The sequence below is a fragment of the Anabrus simplex genome, chromosome 1, assembly GCF_040414725.1.
Source record: "Anabrus simplex isolate iqAnaSimp1 chromosome 1, ASM4041472v1, whole genome shotgun sequence".
In the NCBI taxonomy this organism is placed as follows: domain Eukaryota; kingdom Metazoa; phylum Arthropoda; class Insecta; order Orthoptera; family Tettigoniidae; genus Anabrus; species Anabrus simplex.
Genome location: NC_090265.1, coordinates 667,952,907 through 667,972,571, shown reverse-complemented (window position 1 = coordinate 667,972,571; position 19,665 = coordinate 667,952,907). Strand labels below are relative to the sequence as shown.

The 19,665-nt window shown below is 40.7% G+C and overlaps 1 protein-coding gene across 1 annotated transcript; it reads right to left on the bottom strand.

Moving 5' to 3' along the window:
- Positions 1-88: 88 nt before the first annotated feature.
- Positions 89-19,227, bottom strand: LOC136857295 (uncharacterized). Its single transcript, XM_067135836.2, has 3 exons — positions 18,933-19,227; positions 5,212-5,312; positions 89-1,233 (listed from the first exon to the last, which is right to left on the bottom strand). Exons 1-3 carry the CDS (start codon positions 19,168-19,170, stop codon positions 874-876), a joined length of 699 nt encoding a protein of 232 aa, XP_066991937.2. The 5' UTR covers positions 19,171-19,227; the 3' UTR covers positions 89-873.
- Between the last annotated feature and the right edge of the window lie 438 nt (positions 19,228-19,665).

The following is a 19,665-nucleotide window of genomic DNA, read 5'->3' as shown; positions in this document are numbered from 1 at the left end:
GTACAATGCTTTTAAATGACAAATCTAGCCGTGAAAGTTCAGGCAGGTATGCTAAAGCTAAAAACGTAATGCATAAATGAAAGATGAAGCCCTTTCACAGCAGTCCATTTCACATCTTGATTATATGTCTAATTTCAGTCTTTAAATAATATAACCTGTTAAATAATTCTTCATTCATGTATCCAGAATTGCTTTAGCAACTTTGAAGTTAATATTTTAGCAATACTTTCTTTCTAGACGTGATTTATTTATCCATTTCCGTATATACATTTCCATTGATATTTGAATTTAGCACGAAGTTTCAGGTCACGCCACTAGGAGCGCCACTTGCGAATTGCCTCCCGTTTTAACAAGGCTAAATCCGGAAGTGTCGCGTATTGTCTGTACTGTATTTGCTTTTGTATCTTATTGTAAATGTTGTTATTTAGGCCCTTTCTGACATTCTATATGCATTTTACCTTGCTGTCCAATTGTTTTTCTCTTTTCTGTAACATTATAATCATTGTTCATTGTTGATGGCCACATGTCCTAAGGACGAAGGCCACAATAAAAAAAAACACGGTGTCAGCCCACAAAGACATGAGGCTGAGCTGTCATGGCCACCAGGCGGGCTATCAATGAATTGAAAGAACACATAAAGATACTTATCATTTGTCTCTATTGTGTCCATATATATTACACCTTGTTTACACCAAAGAATCAGCCCATACTCTAAAATCAAATCAGTTCAGTAATATCCCATTGACACGTACTGTGTCGCTCACAGGGAGCATACGGATTGATTTTCTTGTAGTGAACTGTCATGGACCACGGTGAACTGGTGCTGGCTGGGGTACATTTCCCAACAATTAGAACTGTATCGATGGATAACACTCACTTGTCAGTGGCACCGGTAGGAATACTTGTGGATGCTGAAGACGGCCGTGGATCATCATAGAAACCTTCATCAGCTCGAAATATAATCTGGAAAATTTCGCGCTGTACCGCATTTTTCGTTCGCAAGCTGTATGTTTTCATCTTGGCTAGTATGAAGTCAGAAAACGATCTCAGTTCAGGATTATCGTTAGCTGACAGTGGTGATGGATGTCTGTTTGCTGACGCCTGTAATATCCCAAACGCTTCTTTCAACATCTGGAGATTTGGATCTGTTTTAACCTTTTTAGTTGCTGGTTCGTGCACTGCTGGAATAGCTACGCTGTCCTCTTCAACTGTCTGTGATATGTCACTGTCCTCCTGAAAAAGAAACACGTTTTGTTAGGAAAGGTGGAAACCAAGTGGCGAATAACATGATATTTTCATATGACGAGTACGAAAGACCGTACGCCTTATACCATTTGGAGGGCCACAGACAAGCTTCGCAAATTAAGAACTGTGTATGTAACAGTACAACCAATACTGACCAACGATGATTCAAGGAAAAATATGGCTGGTTGCAAGTTAGAAATCTTTATATTTTCACACAAATATAACGATTATATTACATTTATATATATGTTTTCAACATTTATACTATACTCCTACTAGAAGCGATACATGAAAGAAGATAAACAAAGCAAAATACACGATTAAAAAAACCACATCGAAAAACTTGGTTAACAACATTTACACAGTAGATAAGAAAAACGACAACAATGTTTTAACTACCATAATTGAAAACAAATTTTCCTTGAGTACAATATCGAAAAATAATGCTAAACATCCATATTTACAAACAAACAAACAAACAAACAAACAAACAAACAGTCAGTTTAACTATCATAACGTAAGAAAAAACTGGCATGTAATAGTGGCTGCATAAAAAGGATATTAATTTACATTGATACTTACAAAGGAATATAATAAATGTTTACATCTTTATTACGTCGTGACACTTCTTCAGTATAGAAACAAAAGATGAAATATACCAGAAAAATGCGTAATGGAAACATCCGCCTCTGTAGTGTAGTGGTTAGTGTGATTAGCTGCCACCCCCGGAGTCCCGGGTTCGATTCCCGGCTCTGCCACGAAATTTGAAAAGTGGTATGAGGGCTGGAAACTGGTCCACTCAGCCTCGGAAGGTCAACTGAGTAGAGATGGGTTCGATTCCCACCTCAGCCATCCTCTAAGTGGTTTTCCGTGGTTTCCCACTTCTCCTCCAGGCAAACGCCGGGATGGTACCTAACTTAAGGCTACGGCCGCTTCCTTCCCTCTTCCTTGTCTACCCCTTCCTATCTTCCTATCCGCCAGCAAGGCGCATGTTCAGCACAGCAGGTGAGGCCGCCTGGGCGAGGTACTGGTCATCCTTCGCAGTTGTATCCCTGATCCAAAGTCTCACGCTCCAGGACACTGCCCTTGAGGCGGTAGAAGTGGGGTCTCTCGCCCAGTCCGAGGAAAAAATCAACCTTGGAGGTTAAACAGATTAAGAATGAAAAAAGAATAGAAACATTAAAAAATACAATCAGTTATTGGTTTCTGTCTAATATTGTCTTCGTCTAGAAACAGGCAACGGCTGTTGCGTTATCAAGTAGAGTAAGCAACTCCCTACTGCAAGATCCGAAAGAACATGAACAATGAGACAGATTTTTTACTGTCCGGACACTGACACAAGGTCGATTCTACAGGGCGTAGGTACCCTTCCCCCCCATTTCCACAGGTAATCCATGGTTTTGCCAACACCTGTACTCAACCGGTTCAGTGATTTCCACCGAAGACCATGCAATGTGTCCATGATTTGCAGAACGTTTTTATTTTAGGGGACCATCCATAGAGAAAGAAAGTGCCTCAATAATGGCTCGTCACCGTTTAATCCCGGGATCGATTCCCGCAAGCAAGTATACGTGAGATTCGTGTTGGACAAAGCGGAGACTGGATAGTTTTCTCCCGTTACTCCGGTTTCCTTATTGTTATAATTCCCGTAATTACTCCAACATACTCATTCCATTAATCCCATATCTACTAACACTTCCATAGAAGATTGACGTCAGGAAGGGCATCTGGCCGTAAAACATCGCGTAAGACATCAGATCAAGGACAAGGAATAAGAAAGCTATTTGTAGTATGTTTATTCTACAGTTTAGTCATTTCCACCACAGATGATCATAAATTGTTTTGACATCAGAGTGCCAGAAGAATTGAAATTATCAGACCTATGAGCGTGTTTTTATATGTGTGATAAACCCACTTTAAAGCTGATAAGACTGAACTTTTTATCGGGAAAATAAAACCTCTATGCCAGTTAGTCATGCATAGACAAAGAATGGACAAGATTATTTATGTCAAGCCGGGCTGAGTGGCTCAGACGGTTGAGGCGCTGGCCTTCTGACCCCAACTTGGCAGGTTCGATCCTGGCTCAGTCCGGTGGTATTTCAAGGTGCTCAATACGTCAGCCTCGTGTCGGTAGATTTACTGGCACGTAAAAAGAACGCCTGCGGGACAAAATTCCGGCACCTCGGCGTCTCCGAAAACCGTAAAAGAGTAGTTAGTGGGACGTAAAACAAATAACATTATTATTATGATTTATGTCAATGTCTCAAAAATCAATCTGGTTAGCTTTATTCTAGTTGCTTGCTATGGTATTTTAGAATTCAGGACTTCATAAAAGGTAGAAAAGTGTACGGTATTATGCAAATCCTTAATGGCATTTTGTAACCTGGTCTCTTAACTCGCGATCACTCACGCCATCGCTCCCGTGGCAGATTTTATTTAACAAACTCTGATCGAAATTCTTTTTATTTAAGTAAGATGATCAAATATGCGGAGCGTTCCTAGATGTACTATATGGGACATCCGAATGGAAATTCCTGTCGTCAACCGAATAATTGCCTTTGGCATCTTCTTTTAACCACCCCAATATAAGTTGTTTTCTCCACATGACTCTATGACACAAGAGAGAAAAGAATCGCTGAATTCCTATTTATTCTCGCCATCAGGGGCGTACACAGAGGGGGATTTGGGAGGTATATCTCCCCCATAATGTCGGGATTGTCATCTCTATCCCCCTACGAGCGGTCGTGGAGCAAGTTACTACATAAGGCAGTCCATAGTTTCATCCTCATACCCACAAATTATTATCTGGATACGTCCATTATTGGCTTCATAATCATTATTATAATTATGTAAGGATGGAATCCGCCTCTGTGGTGTAGTAGTGTGATTAGCTGCCACCTCTGGAGGTTCGGGTTTGATTCCAGGCTCAGCCACGAAATTTGAAAAGTGGTACGATGGCTGGAACGGGGTCCACTCTGCCTCGGGATGTCAAGTGAGTAGAGGGAATGTTCGATTCTCACCTCAGCCATTTTCGAAGTGGTTTTCCGTGGTTTCCCACTTCTCCTCCAGGTAAATGCCGGGATGGTACCTAACTTAAGGCCACGGTCGCTTCCTTCCCTCTTCCCTGTCTATCCTTTCCAATCTTCCCATCCTCCAACAAGGCCCCTGTTCAACACAGCAGGCGAGGCCGTGTGGGGAAGGTACTGGTCCTATACCCCAGTTGTATCACCGACGCTAAGTTTCACGTTCCAGGATACTGCGCTTGAGGTGGTAGAGGCGATCTACTCAGCCTTAGTGAGAAGAATTGAGGAGTTGCGTGACGATGAGATGGAGGTCAAGATCTAAAAGCTACGAATACAGCCAATAATATTTGTTACGTTGACCACTCGCCACCTCGTAATCGGCAGGCCTTCGGGCTGAGCAGTGGTTGCTTCGTGGGCCAAGGTATACTTACCAGGGCTATAACGACATGATTTGTTTTGTTTTGGTGTTTTGAAAGCCTCCAAGAAAATATATAAAAGTAACGTTTGAAACTACGAGAACCTCGTCTTCTGCAACAAGAATTGCTTAAACGAAACCCTACTTTAACACATCGTTTGAACCTCGCCTTCTGCAACAAGAAGTGCTTGAAAAACCTACTTTAACACATCGTTTAAAACTACCAGAACCTCGTCTTCTACAACAAGAAGTGCTTGAAAAAATCCTACTTTAACACATCGCTTAAAACTACCAGAACCTCGTCTTCTGCAACAAGAAGTGCTTGAAAAATCCTACTTTAACACATCGCTTGAAACTACCATATCTCAGTTTTATATTTTATAATTTGGTGGGCAATTTAGAAATTTTGGAGTCTCTCCTAATTAATCAGTAAACATTACAATTTCTAATAAAACAGTAATTGCAGTGCGGCAAAGTACCGTTTTCTGAAAGAAGGCAATTACGTCAGTATGAAATAAAGCTACTTACAGTATTCTCAGCAGATAGTTCTTTACGTGGCTGATCGCGACCCTTCAAAAATTCCAAGGCATTGTACGCGAACCACTTACTCTCGTACAATTTATCATTTCCTACAAAAAAGAGAAAGAAATGAACATGAGCAGGCGGCATGCTCTTAACAGCGAACAGAAACAGAAGATATACCTGAGCACCAACTCTTGTGATGCTTAATTTACTGTAAGACTGGAAATTCCAAACGGGGGCTAAGTACCATATTTTGAAGTCTGGCCCCGCGGGTCAGGGGTTTTTAATTGTAAATGATTAATATCCCTGTCCTGGGGACTGGGTGTTTGTGTCGTCCTTAACGTTCCGCCATTTGCAAAATACACGCAGGTTCCTCACATATGGTGCAATCAGGGGCAAAAGATCTTTTTAGGTTGACGCCCCGAACACATAGCATTAAAAAAAAAACATATTTTGGAAAGAAAAACAAATTTTGACACCTATAGGAGTTACGTTCCAAGAACTTAAGAATACTTTCTAAGTGTAAGTCTCCGATCTGATTAAGATTTTTTTGCCGGGCTGAGTGGCTCAGACGGTTGAGGAGCTGGCCTTCTGATCCCATCTTGGCAGGTTCTATCCTGGCTCAGTCCGGTGGTATTTGAAGGTGCTCAAATACGTCAGCCTCGTGTCGGCAGATTTACTGGCGCTAAAAGAACTCCCGCGGAACTAAATTTCGGCACCTCGGCGTCCCCGAAAACCGTAAAAGTAGTTAGTGGGACGTAAGGCCAATGACATTATTATTGATTAAGATTTGGTACAACCACTTCAGTAGCAATGCTTTATTCAGCCATATCAAAATTAGATATCCAGTCGTATATTTAGCTGCTGTTTTAGGTGTCAAAGTTTGCTCATTTAAGCACCGCGTAGACACGAGTGAGCGGCGGGAAGCAGGTAGAGGTGGGGAAGTCATGTGTAAGAGTGAGAGAGTGACACATGAAATGGCTGGCTTCCCCGTCTCTACCTGCTTCCCGCAGCTCACTCGTGTCTACGTGCTGCTTAACTGACCAACCTTTGACACCCTAAAACAGCAGCTAAATATTCGACTGGACATCTAATTTTGATATGGATGAAAAAAACATTCCTACTAAAGTAGTTGTACCAAATTTTAATCAGATCGGAGACTTACAGATGGAATGGTTTCCTTGTAAGTTCAGAAAGGCAAATGTGTCGTATGACTGTTTAAATTTAAGCTGCAGCTATGTCCAATGGGTCTGTGCTAAGTCAAACTTTATTTTTCCATTCGTTATGCCCAACTAACGAGCGTGTTCGAACTTATTAACACTTTTTTGGTTTTTCTTCTTCTCTTCCCAATATCTCTTCATCTTCTCACTGTGTTCCTTTTTACGTTGTTCAGTCCATCCTGTATTTAATCGGGTGGGCTTTACAGAAAATGTGTGTTTGTGAATTAAGATTATGAATTTTATTCTATCTTGAACGGTTTCTTCGTTAATGCCAATTTAGGTCTTCACTGATTTCATTCAGCCAACTATTGCGATATTTCATTGATAAGGCCAAGTTTAACATTTTCTTTGTGAGTCTGTTATTATCCATTCTGTATAAGTGACCATAAAATTGTAATCGTCGTTTCCTGACTGTATCTGTGATTTTTTCTTTAACTTGGGAGATTTCATGTGATTTGTTTTTCATCCAAATTCCATTTTCGCACTTTGGTCTTAAGATTTTCATGAGGATTTTGTTTCTATTCTTTCGATCATCTTTATTCGAGATTTGCCACTAATTATAATAGTTTCAGATGCATAAAATGCTTCTGTTTTAACTACTGTGTAATTATGTCCTCATTTTGCCTTTTTTGACATATTTCTTTTATTATATCTGTTCCAAGTAATTTTGTATGCTCTTTGAAGTTTTTCAATTGTTTCTTTGTTACATTGCTGATTTAATCCTGCTGGTTCAATAATTTCACCTAGATACTTAAATTTGTCTACTTGAGCGATAGTTCCATATTTGGTGATTAATAGATGATTGTTGAAACCTGATCTAGTCCCTTCTATATACTTTGTCTTTTCATGAGAAATTTGGAGTCCTGTTTTCGCTGCTATTTCATGAGTTTTTCTACAGACTGGATTGCTTCCTCTCTCTTATTAGATAGTAAGTCGAACTTATTATTGTTAGGGTTAGGAAGTTGATGACCTAAAGAAATAGGTACAAAATATGCCCTAAAACTAGCTAAATATGACCCAAAAAAGGTAAAATATGACTTAAGAAGGTTTAGGATAGGTAGCAAGTACCAACAAGTACAGTGGAACCTCGATATCTCGAATAGGGAACATGCATGATCCGGGGTTTTAATTAAAAATATGCTAATCTGATTCAAAATTTCGTGCAGAATTCAAAAATGTGATCAGAATGTACAAATAATAACTCCAAACATGATAAAAATCTACGAAAATGTCACGTCACGCAAGTACGCGATCTCATTGGTCTGACGTCATCGTACAGGTTGACTGAATTAGCAGACGAAATAACGCATAGTGCGCTGTGAGAAGCAGGATACACTTCGCGTATTTCTACTTTACGTTAGTGTCTAGTATGATTAAATTCGAGGTCTATACATCGGATAATAATCTGAGTGGTATATTTTAGACTTAAAATGAATCCTGCGCAGACAGTGAGGCAGAAAACTTATAAATGGTGTAGAGTTCCGATGTGCAATAGCACATCGCATACCATACCAAACAAATTTTTTATACATGTTCCAAAGACGCTAAAACTAGGGAGAAATGGATTTTGGCGAGCCGGAAAAATGCTGGTGATATATCGGAAAAGTCTACAATTTTATTTTTTTGAAGATTTTAACGTAAGATGAATTTGTTTGAATTTTCAAATAATTTTTCCATGTCAGCTGTTCTAGTGGTAAAACTTTAAATTTTAATGTATGATGCTTTATTTAAATGCTTCAATTACATCTTGGAATATGAAAGTAATAAACAGTGCATTAAATAATGCTGATTATTAAAGTATTCTCCAAACCTAACCTATGTTTTGGGTGATCCATGTCAAGATAATAAATCAAAGGGGTTATGAACCATTTTGACAGCTCTAATTCTACCAATATATCTTGGCATGGGACAGTTATGTATGTCTTTATTGAAGAGCTTAATTGGTAAAGAAATTTAGGCTATATCTAAATAGTCTATAATGTAACAAAGAATAGGCGTGTACATCACGAAAGGAAACAACGTGAATTTAACAAATGTATAACTCTACACAAAACCAATGCTTGTTTGTTGGGGTTTTATAAGTTAACAATGCTCAATTATAATAATTATCATAATATTAATGAAATAAATGACATAATTGTACACAGGTGAAAATAGTGATGTAGGTGTTTAAAATATTATCCAACTTAGCCTAAGTTTTCGGTTATACAAGCCAAGTCAATAAACCGAAGGGTAAAAATACCGTGCGAGTTGGCCGTGCGGTTAGGAGCGCGCAGCTGTGAGCTCGCATCCGGGAGATAGAAGGTTTTGAACCCCACTGCTGGCAGCCCTGAAGATGGTTTTCCGTGGTTTCCCATTTTCACACCAGGCAAATGCTGAGGCTGTACCTAAGGCCACGGCTGCTTTGTTCCCATTCCTAGGCCTTTCCTGTCCCATCGTCGCCATAAGACCTATATGTGACGGTGTGACGTAAAGCAAACAGCAAAAACAAAAAAAAAAAAAGTAAAAGTCACAGCACCCAAAGACATTCCTGTATTGAGCGACTAAAATGTCACCAGGACACTTTTCTTTCCTGATATGCTCAGCTTGTTAAAAGCCAAATGTAATTAATGTTATTGGCTTCACGCCCCGCTAACAACTTCTACGATTTTCGGAGACGCCGATGTGCAGGAATTTAGTCCTGCAGGAGTTCTTTTACGTGCCAGTAAATCTACCGACACGAGGCTGATGTATTTGAGCACCTTCAACTACCACCGGACTGAACCAGGATCGAACCTGCCAAGTTGGGGTCAGAAGGCCAGCACCTCAACCGTCTGAACCACTCAGCCCAACTTGTGAAAACTAGATGAAGTCATATTTATCTTTATCATGTTTAACTTTTTCCCTCCACCAAGATATTTAATTCTCTTTCATGGGCCCCGGAAGTGGGTAGGCCAGTTGCCCCAACCATAAATATATATTTTTTTAGAAATGATAGGTTATAGACCTACAGTACTATGATCTTTCTTTCTTTCTTTCTTTCTTTCTTTCTTTCTTTCTTTCTTAATCAGTTTATCCTTCAGGGTCGGTTTTCTCTCGGACTCAGCGAGGGATTTCACCTCTACCACTTCAAGGGCAGTGTCCTGGAACGTGAGACTTTGAGTATGGTGATGAAACTGGTGAGGAGGGCCATTACCTCGCCCAGGCGGCCTCACCTGTTATGCTCAACAGGGCCTTGTTGGAGGATGGGAGGATCGGAAGGGATAGACAAGGAAGAGGGAAGGAAACGGCCGTGGCCTTAGGTGCCTGGAGGAGAAGTAGGAAAATACGAAAAACCACTTCGAGGTGGCTGAGGTGGGATTCGAAACCCTTCTACTCAGTTGACCTCCCGAGGCTGAGTAGACCCCGTTCCAGCCCTCGTACTATTTGTTTTCAACTTTCATGGCAGAGCCGGGAATCGAAACCGGGCCTCCGAAAGTGGCACACATTAACCACTACACCACAGAAGCGGACTAGTACTATAATGCTACCTATATGTTTATGTTAGTGCTGAAATCCGATTTCTTACTTTACTAATGCTGAAAGCCCGAAAATGTAATGTTATTCTTTAATAGGGGAATCAGTCCAGAAGGAAATATTGAAAGTGATGTGATATCTATCCAGGTTCGTTGTTATCCTAATACTATGGGTTACAGTACATTGCACATATATAAAAGACGCCACTTACAAACTTGCTTGTTATCCGCTAATTTCTGCGGCCACAAAAGTCACATTTTTCAAGAATGATGACATCTACACATAGTAGATTGACTGTGCTGTTTTGAACCTTTCTTCTGTCATTTCGAAGTTATTCGCGATCATGAATAATAAACGATCGGCTTTTAGCAACGGCTGATGCACAACGGCTGGTAGAGCTCCATGCGGTACTGGATCGTGACGTCACAGCGCGCCGCTTACGTCAGAGGCCGTTTCACTCGCCTTGCGGAAAGGCACTATTAAATATTTTTTTAATGGTAGAAAACAAGGCAACATACCACAATGTAATACGTTTACGTACTATTTCATTGGTGTACTTTTCAAAAAAAATATTTTTGAAAATGATGCATGTTCCCAATTATGTCGGGAGATAAATTTTATTTCGAGTTATCGAAATTTCGAGATTACCGTTGTTGAGCATGTATAGCACATAATTGAATCATATGTATCTACGGGCTTATACTGAATACATTACTTTTAACAGTATTTAAAAATATACAAACAAACTATTTCACGGCGTTACTTTAACTGATTACAACCCTTATTATAGTAACTTTTTACAAGACAGGATACAGTACATACACTAGTAAAACAAGAAACATACCTTGGTTAACACCTTTGGAAAAAATCCGTAAGTCTCTTCTGTTTGTCACTTTAACCTTTCCTCCCTTTACGTTGACACTTCTCGTCGAGACCACGCAGCCGAGATTCCTAAATGGAGCTTGTCATCCACGACTTCGTGGGTTGTACGTGACCGGTAATGAATTCACACCCGAAAAACAACGACGCTTCGCCGATTTTTCGATCATTAGAAGTTTTAGTTTTCGGTTCCCGTCATATTAGCTCCCAGCATCACTGTAAACCTTTCTTTAGTTGTTAACTGTTCCTCACAAACCACAAATGCCGTATTGCACAGTTGATGTACAAAATTCGAGTTACAGAGTATATTTTGCTTTAAGGGAGGAAACGTTTGCTTCGAGAAATCGAGAAATTCATCACACGAATTGCAAGTAATATAGAAATAAATACACGTGAAGAATAGGACAAATGGCCGAGGAATTTAAGTTACTTCGAGATACTGAAAATTTGAGTAATGGAGGTTCGACTGTATTATATTATTACTAACACTGGACGTGCCAACAAGTGATTAGCGATAATATAGCAGGCACATTTAATCATACAAACTGACAGAGCTACAATAGGTACGTTAACACTTTATACAGTACATTCACTCAGCATCAGGCCTAAGGCCCAGTTCACATTCTGTTTTCCTAAAAAAAGAACCAAAAATGAAGTATTAACATGCTTTTTAGTATCTGTCGGCGTACGATCGTACAGCACCTCCCTTTATCGGAACCGTGTCTTTTAAACTTCCTACATATCCATTTCGGGAAAAGAAAGAAAATATATCTGATACTGTATTTTGAAATCCTTTGTTTGAAACTCGACGCAGATAGCATGTACCTACCTTGCTAAACGACGCCTCAATTTAAATAATACCTACCTTGCTAAACGACGTCTCAATTTAAACAAAAATACTCAAACTATGACCAAAATATGCATCTATATGCAACATAAAATTGCTTTAAACGGGGTCAGGAATCCATCATTCACAGTTATTTCTCAGATTTCGGATAAAATTACCTCAGGAAAGAAATATGACCTTTCCTTAACATCCGAACCTTTATTATTATTATTATTATTATTATTATTATTATTATTATTATTATTATTATTATTATTATTATTATGCTATTTGTTTTACTGTAGTCCGCCTCTGTGGTGTAGTGGTTAGTGTCATTAGCTGCCAGCCCCGGAGGCCACGGTTCGATTTCCGTCTCGGCCACGAAATTTGAAAAGTGGTATGCGGGCTGGAACGGGGTCCGCTCAGCCTCTTGAGATCAACTGAGTAGATTCCCACCTCAGCTATCCTCGAAGTGGTTTTCCGTGGTTTCCCACTTCTCCTCCAGGCGAATGCCGGGATGATACCTAACTTAAGACCACGTCCGGCCCCGCGGTGTAGGGGGCAACGCGTCCGCCTGTCACCCGGCGGCCACGGGTTCGATTGCCGGCTGGGTCAGGGGTTTTTAATTGTAAATGATGAATATCCCTGGCCTGGGGACTGGGGGCCGATTGCAGAAACGATGACTAGTTTTAAGCCTTAGATATTGTCTACCTAAATAACGTCTAAATCGTTCACGATCTTCCATTGCATAAACAATGTTCAGTCGATGTTTAACTAGACATCCCTTAAAGTTTCAATTTTGGTTTGGAAATGGAGACAGACGTATCTTTCATGCAACTCTTTGCTTGTCGCAACCAGTGACATTCGTCGGTGCGCGCGCCGAACGCCAGTCAGCTGTTTGTCTTCCTACACATTACTCAAATATGGCTGAGAGTATCGCTTTCGGTGGAAATTAAATCTCATAATATTATCTACACTAAAGCGACACGCCACCGTACGGGGAAGTGTAGCTTTTATTATAGCGTTGTTACAGTAAGTGTAATCTACTCATAAATACGGTAGCTTCGACGAAGGGAAGATGAAGCAATAGTAATGTGTAACCGAGTGTGCTGTACGGGCCATATAGATGTAGCTTGCATTCTGGAGATCGTAGCTTCGAAACGCATCATCGGCAGCCGTGAAGATTGTTTTCCGTAGTTTCCCTTTTTACACCAGACAAATACTAGGACTGTTATTATGGCCACGGCTCTTCTTCCCCAGTCCTCTTTAAACCATAATCACCACCACTTGCCTTTTCCTATCTGATAGTTGCCGAAAACTTACCGTATACAATTATACATATATATATATAAATCCCATACAACCTACTTTTTAGTTTTCACTATTATGTGTGTTTACTTGGCAGTAAATATAAGTGAATCCCTCCTGGTTGATGTATGTGACAGCCCTCAGGCGATCGGGACACGTAATTCTGATAGGTATGTAGTCGAAGTGACCTATAATTCCATGGAAATTACCCCATGAACATAATAAAATATATTGGTTGCCAAGAATTGTATTCAAGTTGACAGTTACCGGACTGTCACCTTGTCAGTCTCAAGAAAAAAGTCTCTCGTAAACCAAAATCTTATTTTATGATTATCTTCCCGTGCATGTCAAACGAATTGCTGCGATTTAGCATCGGGCGACCCACAGAGAGGCCGTCGGACTAACCTTTCTTCCCGGAATCGTCTCAACATGATAGTACAAATTACATATTTCATGGTATATAACCTCTGATTGTGATTCACTCCTCTCATTTGAGGTTAAACAGTGCTCTCGGCAGTGTTTAAACATGACCGGTTGAACATCGGTTTTAGACAGTGTCTAAGTGATAAATAACGTCTCTGCAATGCGGCAGATTTGCTTAGGCATTGTTTAACCGTAGACATCGTCTAAATACCGTTTCTGCAATCGGCCCTGGGTGTTTGTGTCGTCTTTAACGTTCCTTTCCTCACATTCAACACTCTACACTTCCCCCATTCCAATTACACGCAGGTTCATATCATAATGGTGCAAGTACGGGCAAAAGATCTCTATAGGTCGACGCCCCGAACAAATAGCATTTAAGAAAAAAAAACTTAAGGCCACGGCCGCTTCCTTCCCTCTTCCTTATATATCCCTTCCAATCTTCCCACCCCCAGCAGGCCTCTGTTCAGCATAGCAGGCGAGGCCGCCTGGGCGAGGTTCCCAGTGGTATCCTCAACCCAATGTCTCACGCTACAGGATACTGCCCTTGAGGCGGTAGAGATTGGATCCCTCGCCGAGTCCGAGGGAAAAACCGACCCTGGAGGGTAAACGGGTTAAGAAAGAAACAAAGAAAGAAGTTTTACTGTACGTCGCATTGACGCGGCCAGATCTTATGGCGGCTCGAACCAGGGAGATAGCGGCCGTATGGAAGATTACACCTACCACAGCTCATACCGCGAAGGTATCTCACTCGATAAGCAATGGAGAGAAAGCGTGGAATTAGTTGTAACAGAATAATTCAAAAGAAACACAGTGTATAGTTCAGCATACAAGACAAGAAAGAGGGACGGAGGATCCAGGTAATCATCATATATTTTATTTCAGTAGTAGGCTATAGATCCCTTTTGCGGCGCTCACAAGTAACCGATCGTGACAAATGAGCATTCAAAAGAAAGAGAATAGACATTAGCAGTGAATAATTGCACTTTCATTTCATAAATATCGATGTTTTTTTAAAAAATGAGTTTAAAAATTGTACGAAATGTGCGATTTGCAAATCCTGTTGCTGTATGAAAATACGCGCCATCATTGCTGTCCACTTCACATTTTGGCCGCTGGGACGCCTGTTTTATGTCATTATAGCATGCTGTAATTATCAGTTAAGAAAAGAATGATAGTAAAACCAAAACTTACTTCCGGAACATTCGTCAGTATAATAATGCACTTGCTTTGTTTCTGTTCAAGTGGATACCATAAATGTTAAAAAATCAAAGATTACATTAAGTGGTAAGTAAGATTGTCTAATATTGTACTGATTTGTGCATTTCTTAGTTCACCAATAGTTCACTAGGGGGCTACTCCACCACATACTTTATGAACATGCGAGATTTCTCGCACGGGTCCCCGATAGCTCATTCCACGTTAAGAAAACAGTATTGCTCTTACGGACCTACAAGGAGTGAACACACCCCCTCTGAGATACCCATAATTCCTCGTGATTGAACGATAATATACTGTACTTTATAATGTATTATGAAAGACATATAAAGAGGATGAGGCGTTTTTGCCCTTGTGTTATAAAAATAACTACATAACATTTTCTTTTTCATAAATACATTCGTAGGGACGAAGCATAATGGCAAGAACAGCCATCGCTTCGTTGCCTTCCTTCATTTTACTTCTGTGTTGCTCTGGTACAAACATTGTGTAGTCCCTAGGGATGGGCTGCGAACGGAGTCGCGAAGAGTCGACACTGCTACCTCTGGAACCGACACTCTCGACTCCAGTGTCGACTCCACTGGTGCAGTAACGCTATCTATCAACTATTGTCGGAACTGCTTGGAATTATAGTTCCACGTTCCTCCCTTGGAAACACGTGATACGATGAATACAAGATGATTATTAGCCAGCAAACATTAAATATTGTTTCGAGATTTTATCATCGTTAGTGTTAATGTTGTAGGTCTATTTTGGCGACGATGATGATAATGACGACGCTAATTGTAGTGGTAATAATAATCTGACAGTATACTTTTACACCATCGCCAATATTGACTTCACCGAGTTCAGTTACGCAGTATAGGGTGCAACGCGTGCGACTGACACCCGGCGGTCCCGGGTTCGATTCTCGGCTGGGTTAGATTTTTTAATTGTAAACGGTTAATACCCCTGGCCTAGGGCATAAAACAGAAAAAAGAAGCGAGTGCTTAGAGTATGATTTTACAACAAATTTTTTACCAAACATTGTGCGTCATAATAGCCGCCTCCGCAGTCTAGGGAGGCCCCGGTATCGATTCCGGCCAGGTCAGGAATTTTTACCTGTATCTCAGGTTTCGTGATCACGTTGAGGTAGAGACCGGGTCTAGAAAGCCAAGAATAACGGTCGAGAGGATTCGTCGTGCTGAACACACGTCACCTCGTAATCTACTGGCCTTCGAGCTGGGCAGAGGTCACTTGGTAGGCCTTGGCCTACCAGGGCTGTCGCGAAAAGGGGCTTTTGTGTATACTACTACTGCTACTACTACTACAGTACTACTACTACTACTACTACTACTACTACTACTACTACTACTACTACTACTAATAGTAATAATAATAATAATAATAATAATAATGCAACAAGACTTAACGTGGTCCTTGAATTATAATGATAACCTACAACCTGTTTTCCAGTCAGTGGCCGGGTCAGGAATGGAATGAATGAAGCCCCCATCCTGCGGCGAGGATAGGAATTGTACCGGTTGCCGAGGCCTGTCGCACTCCTCTGGGGCAATGATGAATGACTGACAGATAAAATGAAATGATGTTGGAGAGTGTTGCTAGAATGGAAGATGACAGGGAAAACCGGAGTACCGGGAGAAAAACAAATCTCACGTGGAGTGACCGGGATTTGAACCACTGAACCAAGCGGTGAGAGGCCAAGGCGCTGCCGCCTGAGCCACGGAGGCTTTTAATGGTGTAGTGTATGTTCGAATTATGTTAGAGGATTTACCCATATTAGATTTGTTTTCATCGTACATGTGCAATTCATAATTATTTATCATCGATGTCTGTTTATTAATTTCCTGATCACGACAAATAAAGACGTGAAATAAAAAGTCCGTGGTCTGCTTTGCCGATACCTTCTGACATGACACGTTTAATTTTATTTCAACTACACCATTACGCTCGTCGTCTTGGTTAACGATATCGTACTTCACTCTACAATACTCTTAAAACACCTAATGGGCAAATGAGCAGCAACATGCATGATATTTCATGTTATTTTCCGCGCCACGACACGCAAGCGGCCCCGCAATGAGAGTCAAGTTCGCTTGGAGTCGCGAGGCTTCATGCGAAGCGAGCGTGCGGCCCCGCAATGCGCATCAATTTAACTTGGAGTCGAGAGGCTTCATGCGAACCGAGACCGGTGTTCGGAGTCGATGGAGTCGACGCTCTCGATTCCAGGCTTCAGTCGCGCCCATCCCTAGTAGTCCCTCACTCTGTGAATCGCCGGCAGCTCGCTTCTGTAGTGAAGTCATTTAAAGTACTTATTTGTTGCGTGTGTGCTTTTAGGCTTTAAATCAGTGTGTACTTGTCTTGTGTTGAGTGAGAGTTGGTTGTATATTGCACAGTATTTGCGTATGTTCTGTTATTTTCGTACAGTACAGAAGTTGTTACTGAAGATTTTGGTATTATGGTGTGCAGCGATACGTAATGGCATAACTTGTACTGATAAAAATATTGCTGTGTGTTTTATTTGTGCTTGTTTATTTTACTTAACTGTTCTTTCTCAAGGGCATCTAAATTTGCCACCTCTTTTAAGACCGCATTTAACTTTTACTATTGTTTTTGTGAGCGATACGACAGCACAGTAGTACTCCGCGTTGCCTGGGGAAATTTATTAAATGCATCCCTCAAGCCTCGAGTTCATAAAAAATACTATTTTCTGCCACAATTTTCCTTACACTTCAATGCTGAGGTTTTATGTGCCGTAGTGTACCTCTGATTCCGTACAAACCAAACATAGCCCCTGTAAATCCCCGTCCCCTTTAGTTCATAAAAGTAATTTGGAGCTTAGTTTCTTTCACTTTTCATCTTGAACTTCAATACTGAATTTCACAAATTTATGTGCCGCCGTTTCCCCGTGATGGTGTTGAGCAGAGCCGTTCGATATGGCAACCCTGTTGTCATAAGTGCAATACTGATTTCTTAACATGGAATGAACTATAGTACTTCTGAAACCGAACATGTGGCCGCGCGGTTTGGGTCACGTAGCTGTCAGCTTACATTCGAGAGATAGTGCCTCAATTAAGGCCACGTTCGCTTCCTTCTCAATTCATTCCCTTTCCTATCCCATCGTCGCCATAAGTATATCTGTGTCGGTGCGACGTAAAGCAGATTGTAAAAATACATTTGAAGTTATTTAACGCGATCCATGTATACACACAAAACACAGCATTAACATTTTAAATATAACTGCACAAAATAATGGCGAGTAATAAACAGGAGGTCTTTCTTGTGTCTGTCTCTTAGGTCATCAGCCCAGTGGCTGGTTGGATCCTCAAATAGCACCACCAAAGGCTATGCAGTTATAGGAAAACCACAAAAACCAATGGGAGTACCAAAATGAGGCGTACTAGGCAAGACGAGGAGTGAGGTAGTTTGCCAATGCTTTCCTCACTGGGCCAGACAGTGCTAGTGTGGCACAACTAACCCTATAAGCAACACCTTTCATAACACTCAGACACACTAACTTCGGACAATGATACATGAATTAGAAAGATGTGTTTGAAGATTTTCATCTGGAGCGTGGCATTGTATGGAAGTGCAACATGGGCACTAACTAGCTCAGAAAGGAAGAGAATAGAAGCTTTTGAAATGTGGTGTTACATAATAATGCTGAAGGTGAGATGGGTAGATCGAATCACAAATGAGGAGATAATGAATCGAATTGGTGAGAGAAGAACAATTTGACGAGAAGAGACAGAATGCTAGAACACATCTTAAGACACCAAGGACTTATTCAGTTGGTTTTTGAGGGGAGTGTAGGCGGTAAGAACGGTAGGGGTAGACCAAGGTATGAGTATGACAAGCAGATTTAATATGTAGCAGTTATGTAGAAATGAAAAGGTTAGCACAAGATAGGGTGGCATGGAGTGCTGCATCAAACTAGTCTATGGACTGATCACTCAAACAACAATAAACAGTACTTCTCTAAATTGTGGGATTTGATAGTAACATGATTTTGTTAAACATTTTGCTATGTTAGTCATAAGAATATTCTTTATATATATATTATTAGAACTTGATAAAATTGCTTACAGTAATTTATTTAACCGACAGCAAAAGAAATAACTAGCCTATAGATTTAGCTGTAACACACATTTTCTGGTTCTGCAGTTTGAAAGAATGAGATTTACTGCATTCATGCACTGAGGAACATATACATTTGTTTTAAGTTTTGTTTATTTTGGCTAAAATGTCAAAATGTTGACTTTGGCACTTATCCCTCTTGGAATTTCCAGTCTACTGTTGTAATAGTATTCGGGTACAAAGATACACAAATAAACAGTAGTATATAAACACAATTCACTTACCTCTTCCAGCTTTCATACTTTGTCTCCTTTTCATTCTTTCGCGCCTGAACGATGCGAGCAAATTCACCATTTTTTGCCTGCAGTCGGCACCTGTCGTTTGCATAGCAGCACCGATTTCGGCCCAAGTCTCTTCTTTCAGGTGTTTCTTATAGTAATTGCTATCTTTTGGATCCCATAGTAGCGGTTTGCTCTTATAGATTTCAATTAAATTCAGGCACTTCTCTTCACCCCACTTCATAACGCTTTACTACACTAAGTCGCAGGAAACGAACACATTTACACTCCGCCGTGCATGGCGTCCTCGAGCCTACAGCGAGCCAGCTTCGTGTTCGCAGCAAAAACCGATAAGCAGTGGAGTGACACGCACGTCGTCTCACAGAGCGCGCTCGAAGTATGTTCGCGTGCACAGTTCGGAAGGCGGCTCCATTACAGTGGCGGTTCGTGACATTTTACTCTGGCAGGGCTGTCCACTTTTCACTGACTAGCATCACGATAATTTTAGATGAAATATAATAATAATAATAATAATAATAATAATAATAATAATAATAATAATAATAATAATAATAATAATACGTCGCACCGACACAGATAGGTCTTATGGCGACGATGGGATAGGAAAGGCCTAGGAGTTGGAAGGAAGCGGCCGTGGCCTTAATTAAGGTTCAGCCCCAGCATTTGCCTGGTGTGAAAATGGGAAACCACGGAAAACCATTTTCAGGGCTGCCGATAG

Bases quoted from the DNA above. Each gene is read 5' to 3' on its own strand.
- LOC136857295 (XM_067135836.2), bottom strand. From the start codon at position 19,170: ATGAAGTGGGGTGAAGAGAAGTGCCTGAATTTAATTGAAATCTATAAG. The intron at 5,313-18,932 runs GTAAGTGAATTG...TCTTTTTTGTAG, and splicing joins AAGTATGAAAGCTGGAAGAG to GAAATGATAAATTGTACGAG. The intron at 1,234-5,211 runs GTAAGTAGCTTT...TTTCTTTTTCAG, and splicing joins AACTATCTGCTGAGAATACT to GAGGACAGTGACATATCACA.